General features: G+C 46.0%; 1 protein-coding gene across 2 annotated transcripts in view; it reads right to left on the bottom strand.

Annotated features, from left to right (window-relative positions):
- Positions 1-10,759: 10,759 nt before the first annotated feature.
- Positions 10,760-22,608, bottom strand: part of LOC142413022 (calcium-activated potassium channel subunit beta-2) — a 159,803-nt gene continuing 147,954 nt past the window's right edge. For both annotated transcript variants that reach the window (XM_075509058.1, XM_075509059.1), the window contains exons 3-5: positions 22,064-22,234; positions 19,340-19,535; positions 10,760-12,882 (exon numbers count right to left, since the gene is read on the bottom strand). In XM_075509058.1, coding sequence (XP_075365173.1) covers positions 12,598-12,882; positions 19,340-19,535; positions 22,064-22,234 — 652 coding nt within the window. In that variant the 3' untranslated portion in view covers positions 10,760-12,597. The remainder of the gene's footprint in view (positions 12,883-19,339; positions 19,536-22,063; positions 22,235-22,608) is intronic.

Raw genomic sequence — 22,608 nt, 5'->3', positions numbered from 1 at the left:
ACCACCCTTAGCACTGCAGAAATGCAGTCAGAGAGGAGGGTGGCTCTGTGTCCCAGCACTTGCTCCTTCAGATTGGCTGTGGCCTGAGAGATCCTCTCTCTTTAATAAAATCATCACTTCCTAAGGTATTTTTCCCTAGCTGAATTTATCAGTTTAAACAGCTCAATTAAAAGGCCAGCAAAAAGTCCTTAAGGGCACTGCCTTTCGTCACTAATGAGAATATGAATGCTGTACAAACAGATTGCAGAGATATGACAAACAGCATTGAAAATAGATCCCAAAAATAAAAAGGAAAGGAAAAATTTCCCAAGCAAATATCTACCTCTTCTCTACATGTTACCCCAACCAAGCTTAGCACGACAACACAGCCCTGTGTTGTGCCCTTGGCTGAGGGGTTAAAATTTCTTCCTTGTGGCTGGTGGATCATAAAGAGGTTTCATGGCTGTACCCTGTGCAGTTCCCACCCTGCAGGGATTCAGCTCTGGGGAAGTGTTTGGAGACCCAACCAGCTTCAGGCTGCAGAGAGATTTTTTTTTTTTTTCACTAGAAAATCAGCCATAAAGTTGCTTCTGGGGCTCATGCTTACTTTGGTAACTGTAAGGTAGCTTCAGCTGTGTATATCAAGGCTCAGCTGTACTCAACACTGTAAAACCAGAGCAGAAGATGACTTCATGCCCAAAGAGCTCATGGTCTGTAGTGGGAGATCCCGGATGGAGACACCACTGGGCGTGGGGAGCAGACAGCTGATACTGGTTAGCATGGGATAGACAAAAACTTTACTGTAGGACAATCTTCTGTGTCGCTGACCTGTTCTATGAAAGGGAGCTCCTGGCCTCCCATGAAATTGTGCTGGTTTTAGTCTTTTCAGTCTCCTGCTTCCTCCTCTTTGCAACAGCCCCCTGAACCACGAAGCTAGCAGCAGGACTTGTACTTCTGAGGCACTCCAAGCCCAATTGCAATTACGTATGGAAGGTGAAGCTCAGGTACAGCTTGAAACCCCCAGTCAGGAGGATGCATAGAAAAGTCTTGACCAGCTATAGAGTGCCCACCTTAGTGCGCTGCTAGACTGTGTCACCTTCCATAGAACCGTGTAATATTGAGAAGGTAAATGTAATTTATTATTTTTTTTCAGTTCAAAAAGCTTAATGTTTTGCAACTTGCATGTGCTTATTTGCTTCCCAAGAAACAGGAGATGCCACGCAGTGCAAATGTGTTACGCATTGAGATTGCATTAATTCTTTATATTTCGTGTGCTGGAGATACCCTGGAGTCACTGAGTAGGAACTCTGACAGACTCAAACCAAATGTTAAAAAAAAAAAAAAAAAGTGGAGACACTGAAAACACGGACCAGTGAGAAAAGAGTCTTTTACACTGTCCCCACCGTCTGTGAAGCAGTAGTCACCAGGGAAAAAAGTTTTGAAACAATCCAGGTAAGCCAATTAGCTTTGCTTCATTTCTTCCCGATTGTTGCTTTGCCTCATCGTGTTTCACCACATTTTGCTAGAATATGGTGATGTGCACCATGGCTGCTGCTGGCTGACAACTGATGGTAAATCCAGGCGGACACTCATGGCTTATTGTGGGGATTTTCTGGGAAGAATCCTCTGTGAGGGGAATAGGACTCGGTCTATCTGTGGGGCTGATGGCTGGTTTTGACCCGTTCCCACTTTTTCAAGTGCACGAGCACCCTGATCTTTGGCCTGGCATCCAGGTAAGGGCAGGATGAACTGGAGGAACATGGTCTCTGGTGGCTGTAAAGTGTCTGTCAATAGAATTTTTTTATTTTATTTGGGGAATGGCCAGAGATAGGGGATTCAGGGAAAGCCTGTTTGCTGGTCTCATTCTTGTCTATCTGCTCTGCCTCGAAACAAGTCGGCAGACCTTTCTGGGGAGAGGTGGGGGAGTCAGCGTATGCAGGCTGGCGGAGGGGACCGGCCCTTCACCAGGGACCCCTTTGGCTGCGGTGGGTGGTTTGGTGACATGCTGCTTGGCTGGCAGCAGCCATCCAGAGCCAAGGGGTAAATTCAGCCCTGGTGCAGGGGAGCTGATGGGGGCTTCTGTCCTGCGGCACTTCCCCAGGGTTTTAACGCTACGGAGTTAAAAACTAAAGGTAAACTGGGCCTGCTTCCCAGGATCAAAAATGTCTGAAAACAATCTGCAGCTATCAAAATGTTTCCTTCAGGTTGTTTTTGGCGGGGAGCTGATCCGCTTGGGCTGCGCCCTGCTCAGAGCAGAGCCCAGTGTTTGCATTGTGCCAGCCTGGCAGTTTCGCCAATGCTTGGCAGAGTTGAGCAGGAAAAGGATCTGCAGGATTTGGGGGAAAGGAAGGCTCTCCATCAGCCTGCCTTAACTTAATCCTCACCGCCCTCACAGGCATCACAGTGTCCTCCTCTGAAGGACACCCTCTTCCATCCTTGCTCTGACCATATGGTACCTTGGCTGTGACCCTACCCTGGGTACCAGAGCCTCCTGGCTAGCTTTGCATGATGCTCTGCTGCAGAAAACCAGCTTAATCTGAGTGTCTGCTGGTGTCCATCTTTGAGCCGGGCTGCTCAGGGGTTGCATGGCTATCTCTGGACGGAGCTGCTCTGTGCCCTGGAGAAGGAAGGAGCCAAACAGTTCTGCTGGCAGAGCGGCATTTGGCAGAGGTGCAGTAAGGCATTGAGGGCACACACTGAAGAATGAGGGTTAAAAAAGATGTTGAAGAACGACTCATTAACTTAACATCATTCGTCCGGGGCAGGACCAGGGGTCCTGTGGAAAATGGTATATCACTGTATAGTTAGAGCCTGTATCATAATGCGTATGTACAAGCGGTGCTACATGGAGGCTATTCAGGCAGCTCTATTTCTGGCATTTTGTAACTTTCGAGTGCTTGCTTTTGCAACCTGAATAGTGTTCTTTTAAGTGTAGAGTTTGGGTTTGTTTTGTTTTTTTTTAGGATGTAATTATAATCTTGTTCTACATAATTTAACAGCATTGGGGCAGGAGATTTTTATTCAAGGCTGGAAGTAATTGTCAGGCTAGCTTGTTAAACAAGGCGATACGAGGGAAGGACAGAGGTGTGTATTTCTAGTCACATAACGGAGAAGAAGACAAGCCCACCCATGGGTGTGCATGCACAGCCTCTGCAGTGGGCGGAATGGCTTGTGAGCTTGGGGCAATGGTTATAGCATTGCCATGCTCTAGGCAGCTCCTGCAAACCACTGTACGTAAAGGATAAAGATCAATGAAGATAAAGAAATGAAGTGGCTATTTGGGACTTAGTGCTGTGTGCCTGATGGCATGCCCAGGGTGGACTGCCACCTCCTGTCCCGCTCTTGGCATGAGGTGTGGGAGCTTTGAGGGTTATCTCAGGCATGGGGTAGCAGGGTTTGGGGGCCAGGGATGTGGTGGAGCCCAGCAGAAGGGTCAGTGGTCAATGACTACAGGAGAGGGTCCTGGATGCTCCTTCCTCACACTGCCCCTTGGGGACTCTTGAGTTATTTGTGGTAATGGGTCCATAGCAAGCTGCTCTTGGTGATGGCCAGCACCAAAGCCAAAGGGCTGGTGACATCAAGGCCTCCTTGCCCAAGCGTCTTAATTTGGGTTAGTGCTGATCCAGTTTACATGGCTCTGATGATGGGAAGTGGATGGCATTTTGGCTTTGCTTCTCCTGCTTTCCTGCATGTGTTGACCAGCATGGCCAAGTTGTCACCTGGAGAGAGGCCAGAAGGGGTGGGAGGGGACTCTGAAAGGGTATGAGGGAACAACAAATTTCCTAGATCATTAATTTGCTATTTGCGGACAGAATGTTATTGGCTCGAGATGAAGGACTGCCAGAGATGGCAGCAGAAACCTGGGACTGCAGATGTTTTCTGTCCTTAAGGTGACTGCTCAGCAGCACAGAGCTAATGGCAGGACACCAGCCAATCGGGAGCAGTGAGTGCCTCCCAAATTCCTGCATGCAGAGCCGGGGAGCTCAGGAACAGGCACCACTCGCAGTCGGGGCAGGGACACTCGAAGCTGCTCAGCCTCCCCTGTGGCCCTCTGCGACACAGGCTGCAGTCTCTCGCTCCTGGCTCAGGATTAACCTGCTGGTCGGAGATATCATGTAAAGACCTGGTTTTGACAGGAGAGGATCTGAATTCCTTCTAATGCCAGTTCTAATTTTGGTGCTCCTTAGTACGGGGAAAGCTTCCTGGATAGCTCTGCCCGGCATCCTCCATAGGGCGCTTGGAGTTAAGAGTGAAAAAAGGAGTGTGGTGGAGTATTAGCAGAAAGTTAATTTTTTAAATGAGGTTGATCAAATTCTCCACTCACAGCCAACTCCATCACAGCAGCTTCTGACTCTGCTCCTGTTCATTCGACAAGCCCTGTACTTGGGGCACTTGCCTGCCAGCTGTTGGGGTGTCCTTTCCCCAATGCCACCGGCTGCTGCTGTCCCCAGAGCCCAGCCCAGCGTTCCTGCTGCCCTCCGCGTGGGTTTTGCAGCATTTGCGGTCCCTCCTCGCCTGCTGCCCAGCTGGTGGGACCCAGGTCTGCCGGTTTATCATGGTGCCTCTGGTGATCGCCGTGGGGATGTACCATGAGGGGACCTGAGCAGTTGAATATTCAGCCCCAAAGCAGCTGAATATCTCAGTGCTTGGTAATGCAGCGTGTCTCAAAGACGGCTGATCCCGTGTGTCCACTCTGTGCCACGGAGGAGGAGGTCTGTCTTCAACTTCTTGTCTTTGATAAACAGAGGAGAAAAAAATCACCAGTGACTTTGGAGAAGGTGGACCCTTTGGGTCAGTAGAGTTGTGCTGGAAATGTTTCCATTGCAACTTTCTGCAACTTTTTTTTTTTTCGAGGTTTGCCTGACTCAAAACCCTTTGATGTGAAGGTTGCTGGTAAGTTAACGATGCTATCCTAGCCTGCGTATGAGCGAATGTGAGCAGTGAGCACCTACAGAGAGTACGAGTACGGACAGCTTTGCTGCTAGAGAAAGTACTTGCTTTCCACATGGATTCACTTGTTGGGCTGCTCTTGAATCCTGATTTGTTTGAAATCATCGGAGGTTTGGCTGCTGATCTCAGTGGACCAAGGTCAGATGTCCAGACTGGATGTTTTCTTCCCTTGGAAATTTTTCTTTGTTTTTTGGTTTTGATATTGAACACTCAAAACTTTTAGCATCTGGTTCAGTGGGACTAATAAGCAGCTACTCCTTGTGAAGCAGAGATTCGTGAAGGGCCACGTGCTGTGCCCATGAAATGAAATCCTGGGCATTCTTTCCAAACAGGGCATGCCACCTGCGCAAGAGTGTTGTGGCCTTGGACTTGCCTTTGGGCGTACTCCCAGGGACAGGTCTGTCGGCAGGAGAGGCGGTGGTAGCTCGACCAAGGGTTGTGTGTCTGGTGTGTCCCGGCTAGCCGGACTGCAACACCCCGTGCTGCCTGTGCAGAGTGAGGCCCTCAAACAACTCGCGTCCTGGGAAACCCCCACGTGGAAGCAGATGATCCTCATTCCTCCTGAGCAAAGCAGAATGTCTTATTTGTTCATGTTTGCTAGTTGTCTTTTTCCCTGCCTGCTTTCCCACTCTTTCCTGCAGGCTGTTTAATAGAAACATTGGACTGATGGGACCTCCCTGTGGCAGTTTACATGCTACGAAATAGCACGCTCTAGGACAGGTTGCCTGGCCTGTGTTTTGCTGTTGGGTGGGAGAGAATGTCTAATACTTGGAGGCTGAGTCCCAGCAACTCCTCTGTGCAGGGACAGGAGCTAGCATGCACTGGGAGGGAAGAGAGCGGCCGGCGGTGGGAAATGCGCTGCCGCTGGTACTAACTTGCTTTCCCACCTGCCTTTAAGCATATGGTAAAGTGGTGCAGAGGAAGCAGCGACTAATTACACCAGGACTCCCTGCGTGTTGGGTTTTGCAGCCTTCTGCAGTTTTAGCAAAGTCCCGTTGTATTGTTCAGCTGTCTTGCTGTATTAATGGCTTTGAACTCTTGCTTGTAAGGGGAGTGATTAAGGTGTTGCTGCTTAGTCATCACACTTTGCTTCCTACTTAATCTGTGATGAATATAACAGAGCTTATGTGCGTGGTGATTAAAACCATAAGTGCCTTCCACGTGGAAGGGTTTCAAAGTGCTGCTCTTTCTTGCCCACGATTTTGGGTCCGGAGCTGCCCGGCAGCCTCTGGTACAGGAGATCCTTAGCTTGTGATGTGGAGTTACGCGTGCGGGTGGCTGGGTATTAAAAAGTGCTTTCATAATTTAAATACAAAAGAGTAATTGCAGTTGTGCGAAAGAACAGCCGGGTTGGAGACTTTAAGGAGAGAGATGATGATGATGAAACCTCCCACCTTCCTCATATACATTATCACATGATACATTAGAAAGTCTACCCTAGGAGGCTTTTTTTGAACATCTTAGCCTAAGTTGTGTGGGAAGGATGTTTTCAGTTCTACAACATTCTAGCTGTCTCTTTCCTATCCTGCGTATGGGATGAAAAATGAAAATCTTCAAAATTTTCTGCAACCTGAAAAACCTGAAAAAAATAAAGTTGGGTTGATATAAAGAGTGGGATAGTGGCAGATCACTCCATTTCAGGTTCAAATTTTATTTGTGTATTTTCTTCCAAACCAAATTAATCTAACTTTTGGAACAAAATAGTGTATTAGAAATGGCGTATTTAAAAATGAAGATAGCTTGGGGTGAACTGAGTGGCAAAAAGAGTGTTTCAGCAGTTTTCTAACATTTTTTCCCTATAATGCATTAGAAATGGAGGACACGCCTGAAAAAAATAGCCGTAACACTTTTTTTTTTTTTTTTTGCAACCTATAGCAGGGGCTGATCCTGCTGTGCTGTACCAGAAGGGGTGAGCATATCTGCTCCCTAAATCTGACCTGCCTGACTCCTGGAAACGCTTCTACTTCTCACCTGTTTTTCTTGAACTGCCAAAGTAAACAAACCTTTTCTGTGTTTTGGATGAGAAAGCTGATTCCCTATATCTGCTCATCTTTTTTGAGTCATTTGCTGCTCTTCTGCCTGGAAATGGCCACTCTTTAGTATTGCTGGACATACAGAGTTTGCAGAGCATTTCAGAATGAGCATCTCTTACCCTCTATATTACAATAAAATCACTAGGCAATGAAATACACTAAATTCTCACATGAATAAATGTAGTTCAGTTAAAAATATATACTCACCTACCAGGTCCCTGTATGAAAATGGAGAACTATAAAAAGTAGACAGGCTTGTATGGAGGGTTCTGCTAATGTTAACACATTTTTCAGCGTTCGGAGAAATTTGATTCATTTAAAAAAGCCTGGTGTGAATTCACCTGGCAGCATTTCCGATTTTTTTTCAGATCATTTCTGAAGGAAAAAAAAAGTCCTTTGTGTGAAATGAGATTTGTTTTACATTCAGCAACTGCAGGTTAGGGCTAAAAAACCAGCCTGTCAGGGGACCGCCACGTGGCTGGAGGCAGCGTGGCTTTGCCGGGCAGCGCGTGAGGCATCCACCCCTCCTGGTTCACCGCAATTTCTCAAAACACAAGAGAGGACGCAGCTTGGGAGAGCCAACTCTTAACGGGCCAAGCGCTGTGCTCCTGGGGCTAAGATGGGATGCTGAGCCCACCCACCCAGGTGTACTGGCCATGGGCTCTGCCCGCGGGGTCCTCCTTAATTTGCAACAGCTCAAACAATTGAATTGCATGGCCTGACCTCTCCATTTTGTGTAAAAAATATTAAGCTGGTTTGAAGTGCCCAGGGTACGTGCATACGAACCGCTCCCTGGAGCAGCAACATCTTCTGAGGGGACGTCTGCACCTGGGAGAGGAGCTGATGTCTGGTGGCCGCTGCCCCACACAGGTGATGATAACGGATAAATGCGCCTTTCCTCCTTTACTTTACTCATAGTAAAGTAAAGTAAATCAGTGACAGTCTCTCAGGCAACTATCTGGAGCCTGGCCGGGGCTGCTGGTGGTTATGTCTGTTTGTCTGATTCGGCACTTTGCTGACGGGTGAGAAAAATGGAAGAAAGGAAATGTGTTGCTGGTCAACCTCAAAAAAATAAAAAGTTCAAAATGTATGGTGAACCGAGCAATTGCCAATAGTTTTGTTTCACGTCAGAGGAACCATTACATTTATTTTTCAAGGTTTCCTAATAAAAAACCTACCCCCAATCCTGGATTTTAAAAGGCAACATCAATTCAAACTGAAAAATGGAAATGTCTTGTTTTCAAAACGCTGAAACAAAATAATTGATATTTACCCCTGCTTTTCACTCTTTCCTGCACAACAAAAACAACTTGGCAAAGTTTGTATCCAGTTGTGAGATGTTTGGGTGTGCCACGAACTGTGGGTGGTTTCTTTCTGCAAAATCGAGTGCTGGGAAATGACAAGTGTTCAGTGGAGCAGAAAAGTGAGTTTTTTCCCAAATCTTTGGTAGATGATGAGCAGTACAGCAGCTAATAGAGAGCTGATGCTACTGTGCTCAGACGCTGAGTCTATGAAAAAATTGTATAGCTGCAAAGATACTGGTTCAATCCACTTGAATGGCTGCAGCTATTTTAATAAGGGCATGACCGTATGAGAAGGGAAATTAGCTGACCGATTTTTAAGGTGCTATTAGCTTGAAATTGCCATTCCCTTTAGAGGTTATACTAGTACAGTTGTATTGCTGTAAGGTCACAGCTTTCATAGTCAAACAAGTGCAGGAATCTGCTTGGACCAGGCTTACACCAGCCAGTTCTTTCTCAGCAGCTTCTTCCATTGAACTCTTCTGTGGGTGGTGATGAGGATGCGAAGCCGGCAGCATCCCCAGCCTTATCTTAGGACTTCATTCCATTTTTGTCCCTCAGGTTTGAAATTACTGCATTTGTGTCTTCTCGAGATGTGCAGGCTCTGGTGTTTCCTGAGCCCTCTCTCCTTCCTGTGTTCACCTCAAGCTCACGCTGGGGTTGGGCACACTGGCACTCTGGGTACATTTTGGGAGATAAAGTAATGTCTCAATTAGAAAAGCTAAACCAAAATAAGGTCTCCGTTGGCCTAGCTGGTGACATTTAGTAAGTCTGCTGCAAGGTGGCAAGTTTCAGAGTATTACAGCAGGGATGTTCACACTTCAGCTTCAGATTTAGCTGTTCCAGAACAGAAATAAGACCTGACATAACCTAATTGAGAAAATAACTATTAAAAGGCCATGTGAATTTGGCACCTGGAATACTTACGCATGCTTTAAATCCCATAAGGGTGCCTCTCATAGGCTCATAATGCCTTTGAATACCGTGCTGCCTTTTTCATATCACGCTTTTCCATTCAGGGGTTTTGCAGCACTGGTGGTTCCCTGCTGTCCCAAATGCCCAGCTGGGACATCAAGAGGTGAAATGTTTGTGCTGGGAAGAGTCAAGACTGGTGTCAGAAACATGGTGGATTTGCCTGATCACTGATTTTCACTACCATGTATTTCTCATTCATTTGAGCTGCCTATAGGAACATCAGTTCCTTTTGCAGGGGATAAACATGCTATTAAAATGGAAGTAGAGAAAGAAAGCGTACAGGCTAATATACCTTCTGAAACACAACCTCTCTTTGGGGCAGCAGGGGTTGTCAAAATCGTGTTTGCAGTGCTTCAGTAGGGGGTTAACTCTGCCAGTGATCAGGCGATAATTCCCTTTAAAATTATTGTTTTACCTCACTCCATCCAATTACTCAAGTTGTTTTGCTATCCCACAGATCTCTCTGTTAATGTCAACAAAATGATTATAGACTGCAACAGCGTCAAGATGTTTCACCCACAGGAGTGCTGGTGAAATGTTTATGGCGCAACATGTTGAAAGCAGCGTTTGATGTGTAAATGTCAGGAACAATCAGCTTTCCCGTCACCGGAGCCAAAATGCGCAAATACAGGCGCCGAAAATGTCACACGCACCACCAAAGAGCTATTTTATTGCAGGCCGTGTAAATCTTCATGTAAAAGGCCAACATCAGTGCCAGTAATGGTGTGGAAAAGCCACCACAGCTCCTTGCTAGTGATGCCGTGCACCATTTCTGATTTGCGAATCGCAGTCGGCAGCATGGTCCTTCCTTTGGCATCGGTGACTGAGCCGATGGCGGGGAGGTGGATGAAGGACATCCATGAGGATGGTAATACCAGCCATGGATCAAACCTCTCTGCTTGAAGGGAAAACAACTTTGTTAAGGATGAAGATGCACCCTGGGAGCTACCTGGGCTGTCTAGAAACGGGTCAAGATGCCTCCTTGGCTGTGTGGCTCTGAAGGCCTCACCTAGACACCTCCGTTCTTGGACAAACCTGCAGAATAAGGTTTTGTAAAATGATGAGCGTCTGCAGCCTGGAGCCCCTCGCGTCATGGGCACAGGCAAGGAATCCCCGTGTCCCTGCGTGGTGGCACCCACGCCTGTGCAGCGGTGGGTGGGGTCCCCATCTCTGTCCCCCATCCATGCTGGCACCTGGGGTGAGTCACACTTTCTGCTGGCAGACGGATGGTTGAATAAAGGTTGCCGTTGGTCCACCAAAGACGTTGCAACTCCAGTCCCACCGATGCTGAAGGTGCCCAGATCTGCTGACGATGGTTTCTGTGAATCCCACGGATTGATCAAAACTACGTTTCTGCAAATAAACCTTTATGAATTCCCTGTTGCATCAGCGCTCTTCATTTCTTGGTGATAGAAGCTACAGAGAAAAGTCTGATGAAACAAGCCAGATCTGAAGGCAGAAGATATTGAAATCTGGAAGATTTAATTTAATATTTTTATTACATATTTTTGGAGCCCTGATTATACCCCCACCCTCCAGGAATTTATTTACCTAAGGAAAATTATACTACTGATTACAAGATTGCAGGTTCATTTTCACTGCTGAGAACTCATTTTTTTTACAGCTCACGTTACACTTGCATGACTTGTAAAGTTTCGTAACATCTTGAAATTTTTAATGCTACATTGCGGAAAGGTACTTATATATAGATGAACTAGGCAGAATACTTGCTTTGCAGTCTTTTTGAGGGGGAAAAATGTTAGTTTCTTGGTTTGAATAGGCCTGTAAATGATTTCTTTGAATTATTGGGTAGTGAGTTCACAGGTGCTCACAGGAGCTGCCTTGCATTTGTCCTTCAGGCTGGGTGCAAAGTGAGAAACAGTGAGAGATGTCTTTAAAACATAACATAAGAAGGACTGCTTTCTACAGGGGAATAAAAATAAATCATGCAGAAATCGTGACTATAGTGTGCATGAAATTATACTGGCAAGATCTCCGTGGTAAATATTTGACAGATAGGACAACATCTTAGTCAGAATCTCAGTTTTTCCAATAAATCACTGCACCTCGGCCTTTCAAATCATAATTCACGTCAGCCAGCACTGCATACTGACTTAAGGTCAGGAGAGATTTCCAGATGTATTATGAAGATTATCTAACAATTCAGTTAATAGAGCCGTAGAATTGGATGAGATTTTTGTCAATTCCGATGTCACAGCAACAGGGACCTTTGACCAAAACAACACCATGAATATTGGATAAGATCCTGCAGTGCTGCTCCTCCATGTTATGATATTATCCAAGGATGAAGGTTATAAATACATGAGTTATACTGTTCACTTTCCAGTTGGTAAAAACAAAGAAAAAACCGCCCGTAATCAAGTTCCAATACACAACTAGATATAATATAGCTTTTTCTTTATATATATATCTGTATATATATCAAGTAAAAAAATCTAAAATAGTTGGAAGTAAAAAATGAAAAAATAGCTGATTGTGTTATTTTTTTCTTTACAGTGATATGGTAGCAAATACAAGACAAATGAGTAATAAACCTCTATATAAGGTGTTCTGGTCCCATCTCCATCAATAGGGCTCAGACTAGAATAGAAAATGGAACAAGGTGATTTTTGTTTTTTGGCTACAGCTTCTGCAAGTGACAAAGATGATGTTGATAAGACAGAACGAAATTATAGCACTAAATAAAATAAAACAAAACTCCAAAGTGTTTTCCAAAAGACCTTAAACACCATAGGGTAAAATTTACTTCTGAACTGGGGGAGCAAACACAAAGCATCACCAAGTCCTACTTAGGCTGAAAATACTGTATGCTTATCCTGGCCTCAAAATACATCCCTTTTGTGCCGTCTTATCATAAAAAAACCCTACTGATGCTTTTTTTTTTTTTTCCTCCTGCAGCCAATAATAAAAAAAGCAAAGCCACAAATCCATCCAATGGACTGAGCCAGACGTGAGACCTCAGTGATGTGCAAGTGGTTGGCTGCCCTTTGTCCAGTGGTGAATTTCCCCCAGAATCCTTTACACTGAAAATGTTAATCGACTAAGCTTGGCAAATGGTCACACTGAGCCCTATTTTGGCTGTAGAAAAGAAAGAAGTACTATTCTCAGCATAAAACAAGATCATATAGACGGTCAACACAAACCAGTATTTTTTTCAGTTGTCTGCATAATAATAACATCATGTTTGCATATAGAACAGCTTTTGCATTATTGCTCTACTTATAAGAATATAGTAAGGAACTTACAACAGACTTGCACATTACAAACTTAAGGTTCTTTGGTGAAGAATGAGAAAACAGTATTTTCGCTGTAATTAAATCTCGGAGAAGTTTTCATTTTTATCTGTTGATCCTTTGGATTCTCTCACAGAGGAGGGAAAGGTATTGAGTCAGCTTTACCATCGCGACGATGGCGACCCCGCCGATCATCATGCAGGTGGGCCAGACGAGGGAGTGGAACAGCACGTTGGAGCTGTACAGTTTGGTTAATATCACGTTCTTCTGAACGCCTTCGGGGTCGTAGAAGCAGGGGAAGTGTTGGTACTTTCTGAAGTTTTCCATCACGACATTCACCAGCGACATGGATTCCTCATAATTCTTGCCGCACTTGGGTATGTATGAACACTGGGAAGAAATCAAGAGGGAGACAAATGCATCTCCAAACCAGACACAATGTCTGTTTTCAGGTGGCAAGCAGGAAAATCTCAAGACGATTATTATTTCATAATAAGAGTGGAATACTATTAAGCTAATAATAAATTTATCACAGACAAAACTCAATATTTTGCACATCTACGGAATTTCCCATTGGCGAACCTCCAAGTGCTGTACAAACATTAATGCTTTAATCTGCACAGCGGCCTCGTGAGATAGGTGAATATATTATTATTGCTAATTTACACATGCAAAAATGGAACTGATGAAGTACCTCTTCATCTTAAGTGGCATGCATATGCTCGCAGTTAGATGGGTAATTGACTCTCTGTAAATACAAATCTGGTAGTTCAGATCTCACTTGGATCAGATCAAAGTGTTCATAGTGGGCACAGGAGTTCACTCACAGAGGAGAAGGCTGATGAAAGACCTTTATACAAATTTTCCTGTGGGGGTAATGCCTCGATTAGGGACAAATAGGTAGTCTAGGAGAAAACACAGGTTTCCTACTGACAGCACAGAAGACTTTCATTCAACCTCTAGCTGAAGATCAGCCTGCCTACCTAGACTTGTTTTTGCTACTGACCCCAGTGTAAGTCCAACAATTCCTTCTCTCTGAAGATGCTGCTTGAATTTCAGTCTCAGTCACAAAAAAAAAGAAGATCTGGGGATGGCTCTATCTAACACAGTTTCAACCTAGCATTCCCAAAGAATCCTAAAACCAAGTGAATTAAAAAACTAGCTTATGGAGTCCATGCATTGAAGATATTCCACAGGACATGTCGGATGGTGGCCCTGGGCTGTGCTGACCATTGCCTGCAAAGAGCTAGCGTGGGCTGGTGAGGTGGAGCGCAGACACACAAAGATTGAGGCCACATCTGGATTTTGACCTAGAGCAGAAACACCTGAATTTGCTGTTGCTATGGCAGGTCCGGAAGAGGGTCGATGGGAGCAGCCCAGGGCACCTCACTCCCTCCTCTCTTGTAGACACTTACACCCCTCCACACCTGAAGGTTTTCTACACCTGCACAGGATTTTGATTAAATTCCCTACCTAGGCAAGTACTGCTTCAGGACAGGGGGAAATCTGCTGCTTAACTTCTCGTTGAATGTGCATGGGAAGACCTAGCAGGTCGTTGTTCCCTGGCAGTTATGGGGTGATTTTGGGTCCCTGCCATGCTCCCTGCCTGAGCTGCTGAACCTGCTTGTCCTGGGTGAGCACCTAAAGTAGTTCCAGATAATTTAATGAGAGAAAGTGAGTTTTGCAAAGGAAAAAAGATGTTTTGATTAAAATAATGTGACCCGTGGCTTTTGATTATTATTGTTTTAATGCATATACTCTATAAATGTCCCTCAGTTCTTTTTCATGACTATGCTGTGTCTTTTTGTAATGTACTGCGACAAATCTCTAGTCCTAATAATGATCAAAGGATTAACCTCATAACAGGATTTCATTGATTCATTGGCAAGTTTATTAGCGCAGAATATGATTTGAAGCGTGGCAGAAAGATTGCCTGGTGTTAGCAGACTGGAGCATTAAGGGTAGAGCATGGCAGCACTGCCATTATGAATATTTCATAGAGCTGTAGAAATTAGAGACGGAAAATATCAGTGCAGTAATATCTCATCCATCTTCCTGCCGGTGCAGGTCTGCTCCCTCCAGGATATTCTCTTGCTCTCTGCCCAGCTTTGTCTTAAATTTCCAAAGCCACAAGCCCTCTTCCACTGCCTATGACTCTTTAATTGATCATAATATAATAAGTAGGGGAAATTTCTCAATGAAGCATACTTCATTTTCTTTTACTAAATTCTGTGCTATCACTGTCGTAACAGCAGTAGTTCCAGCCCAGATTATGTTTGGTTAGTTGGTTGATTTTTTTGCGAGTTTGGTGCTATACATTTTTGTTTCTTGAAGTCCCAGCTGTTACTATCCTGAGCGAGGAGATTAAACGAAGGCTTGGCCACTCTTGCCAAAGTCCAGCCCTCCCCCTTGACAGAAAACACCAGGCACATAAAAGCCCAAATGATGACAGATTCCTGGACTCAAAGTCTGTGGAAATGTCCCAAGAGTGCAGCGGGGGGAGGTCTGACTTCCTGCAAGTCCGAGTATTTTCCAAGCATTTTCAAAGGAGCCCTGATGCTGAAGCAGAACTTGAGGTGTTGCCTCCTGCACCTGCTGGCACAGAGCCACCAGCTGTGTTGGGCTGGTTGGGCTGCCCATGACATGAGGGTCTGGGAGCGTGAAGCTGTGAAATGCAGTTGTGCAAGGGAGGTTGATTTACTTTGCCTCTCAGCCAGGCTTCTTGTGCTGAAACCATCTCTCTCCAGGCTATGGTCTCCCATGCACTCTCCAAGACATGGGTGCCCTTTACTCCATATGCTATCTGCCTCGTCCCAGTTCTCCTGAGCTCCTGGAGGCATCTCGGCCTCAGCTTGGAGGAGCTCCTCAGCGCAAGAAATCGCTGTGTGCATTAAGTTGTGGTTGTGGAGTGCTCCTGGCCTCCTTCCACTCCTTGGCTTCCCCAGTGAGATCCCAGGGAAAGCACAGGACTAGCTCTGCCATGCTGCATAGGTCATTGGCAAGCAAGTAGGTAGACGTGGATAATGGGATGTTTTGGGCATTTTCTTTGGTTTGATCTTCATTTAGTTTTCTCCAATGCCTGGCAGGGAATTTTATATCCACAATGGTTATGCTGTACCTGTGAATGTAGGCTACTAAATCTATGGTGCCCTATTACACTTCTGCATTGTCAAACACTGGGAAATCTGAAAATCTGAAAGTAAGCAATGCCTGGGTCTCTACCTCAGGTGAGGATTCTGTGACACAATGTGAGAAGAGTGGTTCTTGTGTTACTTGCAGTCTGATCACAAGACGGACATACTAAACAGTTACAGAGAGAACTTGTTATTACATTTCCAGCTCAGCTTTTCTAATTTAAAGGACTGGATAGGTAGTCCGTATGAACCACCTCTGGACACATCCAGTCCAATGCCCTGCTCCGTGCAGAGTTGCTCAGCGACTTGTCCAGTCAAGTTATGAATATCTCCAAGGATGGAGATCACACAACACCTCCGGGAAAGCTGGGGGCAGTTTCATGTAAGACGACGAAGTTACACCGACGACTTTATTGCCAGGGAGGCCCCCAGTTCAGGCTGGGCAGTCAAATACATGGTTCTCGTTGTGAGTCTGTGGCTGGGGTGTATGGCCCTGTCACGCTGAGCTTGGAAGCTGGGACTGGAAACTTTGATAAGATGTGCTGTGGCAATCTTTGTGAGAAAGTGGTCAGGAAGTCAATTTACACCTCTTCTGGAAAGTGCAACAGGTTCGAGCTGAGGGCTGAAGGAGGAGCTTTGTGTCTGTGTTGGCCTGATATTGATTCCTGCAGGCTGAATTCTCCAGCCCCAGCCCAGAAATGGGTCTGTTGGGAACCGCAGCCGAACATCGCTGCTCCCCCCACACCAGGCAAACTCCTCCCTGGGTTATAAATACCTGAACCTTCAGCGGGAAACTGTGAGGTCCCCTATCATTTCTTAGTCTCAGGCAGTTACAGCTGGCATAACGGTGATTCTGGTGATTAAAGCCTGCTTGTTATCTCGCTTATGGAGCACAGGTATAAATCAGCAGTAGCTCGGATGACACAAAAAGAATCAAAATTATACAGTGTGAGATAGAAATGGGGCCTCTAGAACTGCTTTAACTACTGCAGCCCTTCCTCAGGGTGACAGCCTGGCTCCACGGTCTGGGTGCGAGGAGACACAGGCCAATTTACCTCTCCCAGAGGCTGTTACAGCCTCTGACAGCTGAGAAAGGAAAGTGGAGCTGTGAAAGCATTTAAGCCACTATGGTTGTAGCATTGATGAGGGGCTGGGCTCGTCTTAAAGGCTAGAGACACGGTATGCACAGCGAGAGCAATGAAAAACCATGAAAAACCTTGTGTGCTTTCCTGGGAAAGACTGGAGCAGCTCGACCGGTGTCCATTTACTTTCCACTGATTCCCACTGGAGACTGGCAGCAGCGCGCTGTAGATCTCAATATAAATTGCACCTACGCCTAACCGCACCTTGTGGGACAACAGCTACGTTAGACAGCAAGTCTCCGAGATTAATCATTATTTAAAATCAAAGTGCATTTTGCTCCATCCGTGCTAGATGGCAGGGAGAGGAGAGAGACGGGCCCCAGATGCGGCTCTGCGTGCACGGCGGTGCTCAGAGAGGCAGAGAAGTTGGCGGGGGGATGCTGACCTTTTGAAGGTCACTGGTGTTGACCTTGGAGGGTAAGCACCATGCTCTGCAACGTCCCCAGTAATGTCAGGGCTCAGTGAGCCAGGGATGGCTTTTTTTTTGTTGTTTATTTGGCAAGAAGAAAGATAGGAAACGCAGACCTGAGTAGGTGGATGGAGAGAGACAGCTAGCACCCAGCTGGAGCATCACAAAACCAGCCACGCTGAGGGCTGCTCGTCCTGCTGCACGGGGCTGCTCTCCGGCCGGGGGAGAGGGAACGCCCGTCCAGGGAGCTGAGATGGGTTGTGCTGATCTGAGCTTGGAGTCTCTGCTAATCCCAGCCAGGCACAAGAAGCCAGGTATTTTATAGACATTGCAAACTTCCATTCAACACTGCGTTTGGATTCAGGTCACATAGCCAGCAGCATGTCAGGAAAACCTAGGAATCCTCCCGAGAGCAGAGCTTAACCTGTAAAACAACCTTGGGCAAGAGAAGTATTAACTGTGCCTACATTAAATTAAGAGGAGGCGGCACCTGGGAGAATTTCAAAGTCCATTTCAGCAAGCAAAAATCATCAGTAACAGAATGTGGAGATTTATGATGAATCTCTTGATTTATTTGAATCCAGTGGAGCACAGAGACCGATCTGATCTGTTTTAATCAAATTGCAGCATGAGCGTCACTGGATTTTGCTTCTGCCCCAGCAGAAGGTGGGGTCTGTGCTGCTGCAGGCTTCACGGACGGCGAGTGCCTCCTTTCTGCACTGACGCCGAACGGGAGGGGAAGATGGGAGCACTCTTCTCCATTTCACACTTCGTATCCAGAGGACTTTGTCTCTCAGCCACAGGAGCTAATTATCCAGCAGAATAACCGGCCCGGTGCAACCGTGCCGTGCTTTGACTAATTTTAATATCGCTTTATCTTAATATGCAGAAGTAATTTCGTCTACTGAACTGCTGCCATAAATAGAAACACAATAGGTTACGTTGTCAGCAGCCTGAACTGGGGCTCTGCTGTTACGGGCTGCGCTTTGCCAAGCGCCCATAGTTTGGGGTTCAGTGACCTTGGATAACTAAGTAGTTAATGCAAATCTGGCACTTGTAAGTCTAATGACTTAGCTGCGTCCTGGCTCACTGCAGCTTGCAGTCTTAGGTACCCAGGTGCTGTGGATACGAAGAAAGGAAGGTGGGGCGAGGGACGTTTCCTAGTCCGATCCTGCCTTGCCACGCAGAGGGAGCAAACAGCCACCTGCGAAGAGGCGGTCGCTCGCCTGGGTGTGATGCACAGCACTGCGTCAGCCGCACAGCTGCGGCTGCGGGCCGGTGGGGAGATGCCTTCTGTGCTGTGCTCATTATAGCCTCCAGACAGGAGCTGTCTCCATCCCACCTGCATGGAGTTATGCTGGATTTTGTACTTGCTGAAGCAGAGAGAGGAATTCTTCTGCAGATTTGTTAAAAATCATTTTTTTTGTTCAATGTCTGCAATCGGGGAATTTGTATAAGAAAGATGGGCTGACTCCTTAGCTTATACATGCCCAGAAGCCAGGCCTTTTATTTTTATGCTGCTGCTTTTATCTTGACAGTCCCTGCTCAGCAAACTTTCAGTATCTTTGCACCATCCACAGGGGTAAGTGCTGTGCCTTGACCCCAGCGGCACAGCTGGCCTCAGCGGAGATGCTCAGGGTGTGGAGTTTGTCACCAGAGATCGAGATGGAGACATGTCTGCTGTTAGACACGGGACCCTCGTCTCTCCCCGTCGCCTTGCCTGGCCCCGCAGTAATAAGGCCATTTCTATTCTCACCGCTGCGGATACCCCGTGCACATTGCTAGAGGTGTTCGCTATCATGCAGAGCCATACCCGGGTGGGAAGTGATTTGTCCACAGCTCCACAAGAATATCAATGTGACAAGTGCTCAGTGCTAGCCTGCACCTCTAAAGCACTGGCAAAGGATGAAGGAGGCTCCAGCCTCCGGGGCGACCATCCCATGCGTGATGGGCTGCACTCCCTGCATGGGGCGGAGGTGGAAAACTGCCCCCTCCAGAGATATGAGCTCAGTTTGTGCACTGATTTCTGCTTTCTCTGCTCCGTATTTACCAGGGAAGCAGGAGCTGGAAGCCTTATATTGTTTTAAAGCGAGGAATGCCTATAACAGGTGAGCAGCCCTCCAGAAACCCATTTAGGAAGAAATTTTATTCTGTGCTCCTACCTCAGAATTAATTTTCATTGTTTCCTCGGTGTGGTAGAGCAGAAGCTTCTGGCCAGAAGAGGTGAGATTAACGTACACCTGGAGGCAGGGGTACTGGGAGATTTTCCAGCAGTCTGGACCGCAGCTAAATGAGCAGTTGAAGCTTTCTGTGATGGATGCATTGAGAAGTGAGCACTGAGCCTCTTCTGTCCAGACACTAAGTAGGAAAAAAAGAGACATTAGAGCATGGCGAGAATGGGCAATAAGCACTAAACACAGCTCAGGCTTTCCATCAGGGATATACCAGGGGGCTTCCTGTAGGAGATGGTACATGTTGCAGAGCTTTGAGGAAAGGGTGGGCTTTCTCACATCACACATCGCAGACAGAGTGTATTATTCTGTAGTACCTAGAGTTTGTGCTTTGGGCACAAAAATACCTGATTCACTTATGTCTATGTATAAATGAAAAGAGAAGTGGAACTTCTAGTCTGGAGAAGGTATATTTGAAACCAAAGGGAACCAGCAGAGATATCAGAGAAGAAAACTGAGCAGCCCGCCCCGGGAAGAGCACAGCGCACGCAGTGCTGCATGGTGGGACACCCTGGACCAAGACTTGATGGTTAACCACCAAGATCAGTTCAATTTAAAGTGAAGGCTGGGAGGACGACTTTGAATTACCAGGGTGCGTATATTCATACGCATGAAGACACAGTAACACACAAGTGGTAGCGCATGCAGCTCCACCTGTGGAAAGGCTTTTTCTAGTGGCAGCTTGCTCGGTTTTCTGTAAGTTAAGCCAGCTGATGTAATCATTCTGGAGGATTTCAGCTTATCTCCAGTTCACCAGGGGCTAAGACTGGAACGATGGAGCCTGGAGGTGCACTGGCAATGTTCACTGGGGTTTCTTGCATGTATTTAAAAATCTACGGCTGTATTTTCCTTAGGGACAAGAGCAGTGGGAAGGGGACACTGGGGGCTCTGTGCGAGGCCCTTCACGGGCTCGGGGAAAGGTTTCAGCCCAGGGCTGCCCTTTGGCAGGGCTCAGCCCCTCAGCTCACACCCAGCGCCGCTGTCCTGCCCCTCACCGTGAAGGGGCTGAGGGTCTGCCCGCCCCTTGCCAAACCTACAAAAGGCTTTACACGGTAAGTGGTATCAAAGATTTCTGACTAATTCTCTTGGTATTTTACTTTGGCAGTAACTCTGCTTGTATATTCCATTTTACATTGATATTAAATTATGCTATGATTTCTAGGGGGAAATCAAGTGAAAGGATTTTTTTTCCCCTCCCAGGCAGTATTTTGTTGGAGGGGTATTGCTGTCTGTAAAGGAGAATAACCCCTAAGGAGGTCTGGCTGTGAGAAGAGAAGTGACAGCAAAGACTCCTGCGTTGTCGTCTTCTCCTCACTTTCACCTCTCTGACTGCTGTTTTATTCATGCATGGGGGTAATAAAGTAACACCTACCTACGGCAGACTTGTGAAGATGGAATATTTGATACCTCGTAGGTGTTTTGATATCTTCTGGCAATTTTTCACGTAGTTTGTAATATAAATCATCTCTTTCCACATGAGCAATTTTGACCTTAGCAGCCTCTGCAACTGACCCTGATATTGCTGAAAGGTCTGGGAGACCAATTGGAAAAGCAAATGCTCTGGGATACTTAACAAGTCTTGATCTCTGTTTTCAAAATCTAAACTTTGCCTGGATTTAAAAAGGGACAAATACCTTTATCACACAAGTAAGATGCTGCAAATCAGTACGGTTCATCCTCAGGCATTGCTATTTTTTTCCTCATTGTTGCAGGGTCAAGAAGGAGTATTTTCCTGCAGGTATGCCAATATAATTGAGGCTGTTCATACCAGTTAACTGTGGGCACTTATTGTACATGCCTGAAGAAGCAGCCTGTGGCGGATAAGCCAAAATGTCCCAGGTATTGGCCGCTGCCTCAGCGTGGTTTCGGGCATGACAGACTAATGTTTTGATCCCCAATTACACATTTTTCATTCTCCTAACTCCACTGATCAGGGCAGAAAAAACATTGTTGACAGTCTTATTACAGTCTGGGCTGGATTTTAAATAGGGCTGGTGCTTGAAAACTGATTTCAAATGCTGCTAATGAATCACAGGCCAAACTTTCTGCTCTGTGGCGGAGAAGGAAGCCAGAGAAGGCCTCAGAAAAATTAAGTGCAGTGCAGTAATGATGAAAGATGATCTTTCACTTTCAGCAAATTACTGTATTTCAGGAGGATTTCACTTGTTAAAATGAAAGTAATAACCTACATGGAAAACTACATGCTACAAAGCAGCTTGATTTCTTTCCCAAACTAATTCTCCATTCTTCATTTGCAAGTGTGTTGTTTCTCGAGGCTGCTAAATATTTTTGCTGTTTTCTCCCGAGTTTGACTGGGCTTTGCAGCCACAGCCCCTGAGAGGCTTACAGGGTTCAGCAGACTGCCGACCAGCTGATATGGATATTATACTGGTGTTAAACTGTGGCGAGTCTAAAGACTATGGATTAAGATTTTGTCAAACAGGGATCTAATTCTTCCCTCGCTTATGCCAGTATTACTCAACTCGCTTTCACTGTAGTTATGCCTAATTTATATTGGGGTAAGGAAGTGGAGAATCGGGCTTATGTTGACCAAAGCAAAATCATAAAACTTTAATAAAAAGAGTAAAAAGAAAAAGCCACAAGAAGTCAGCTGGAGCAGAGAGTGTGAGATGGGGGTAACCGTCGTGAAATTACCTTTGCATGTAAGACTGCAGCAGGGTGATTCCCAGGAGAAAGTACATCATGATAGAGCACACCATCATGGCCAGCCCGAGGAGTATGGCCCGGTCTTCTCCGGCTTTTAGGGCTGTGACTGTTTTCCTTTTGTCCAGTAGATCGTGATCCCTGATTTTTTGGTAAATATTTCTGAGGTTGAAAATAATACATTCTCATGTGAAGTTCATATTTAATCAATGAACCCTCTACAGGGTGGGTAGTTCCACCTCCATACCCATCTCGTGAAAGAGAAAGGCTTAAGGGTCCTCAGGTGTCCTTTTTCATCAGATTCACTCTGACCTGGTGGAAACTTATTCACCTCCAAAATAAATTAGAGCGATTTCTGAAAAGGTAAAAACCTCTTATAGCAAATGTAAAGATTAGACACTTGTGCCAGCTCAGTAAATCCTTCTTTGGTACAGCATCATTGGCTCAGCTGAATTATACCATAGGTGAATTTGACCTGTCAATGCCAACTTAGGCCACTAGAAGATGTTTAGGTGTATGAGGTGTCTTTTCTTCAG

This window comes from Mycteria americana, chromosome 7 (genome assembly GCF_035582795.1).
Source record: "Mycteria americana isolate JAX WOST 10 ecotype Jacksonville Zoo and Gardens chromosome 7, USCA_MyAme_1.0, whole genome shotgun sequence".
In the NCBI taxonomy this organism is placed as follows: Eukaryota; Metazoa; Chordata; class Aves; order Ciconiiformes; family Ciconiidae; genus Mycteria; species Mycteria americana.
The sequence above is the reverse complement of the archived record's forward strand: the minus strand, read 5'-3'. Positions and strand labels throughout refer to the sequence as shown.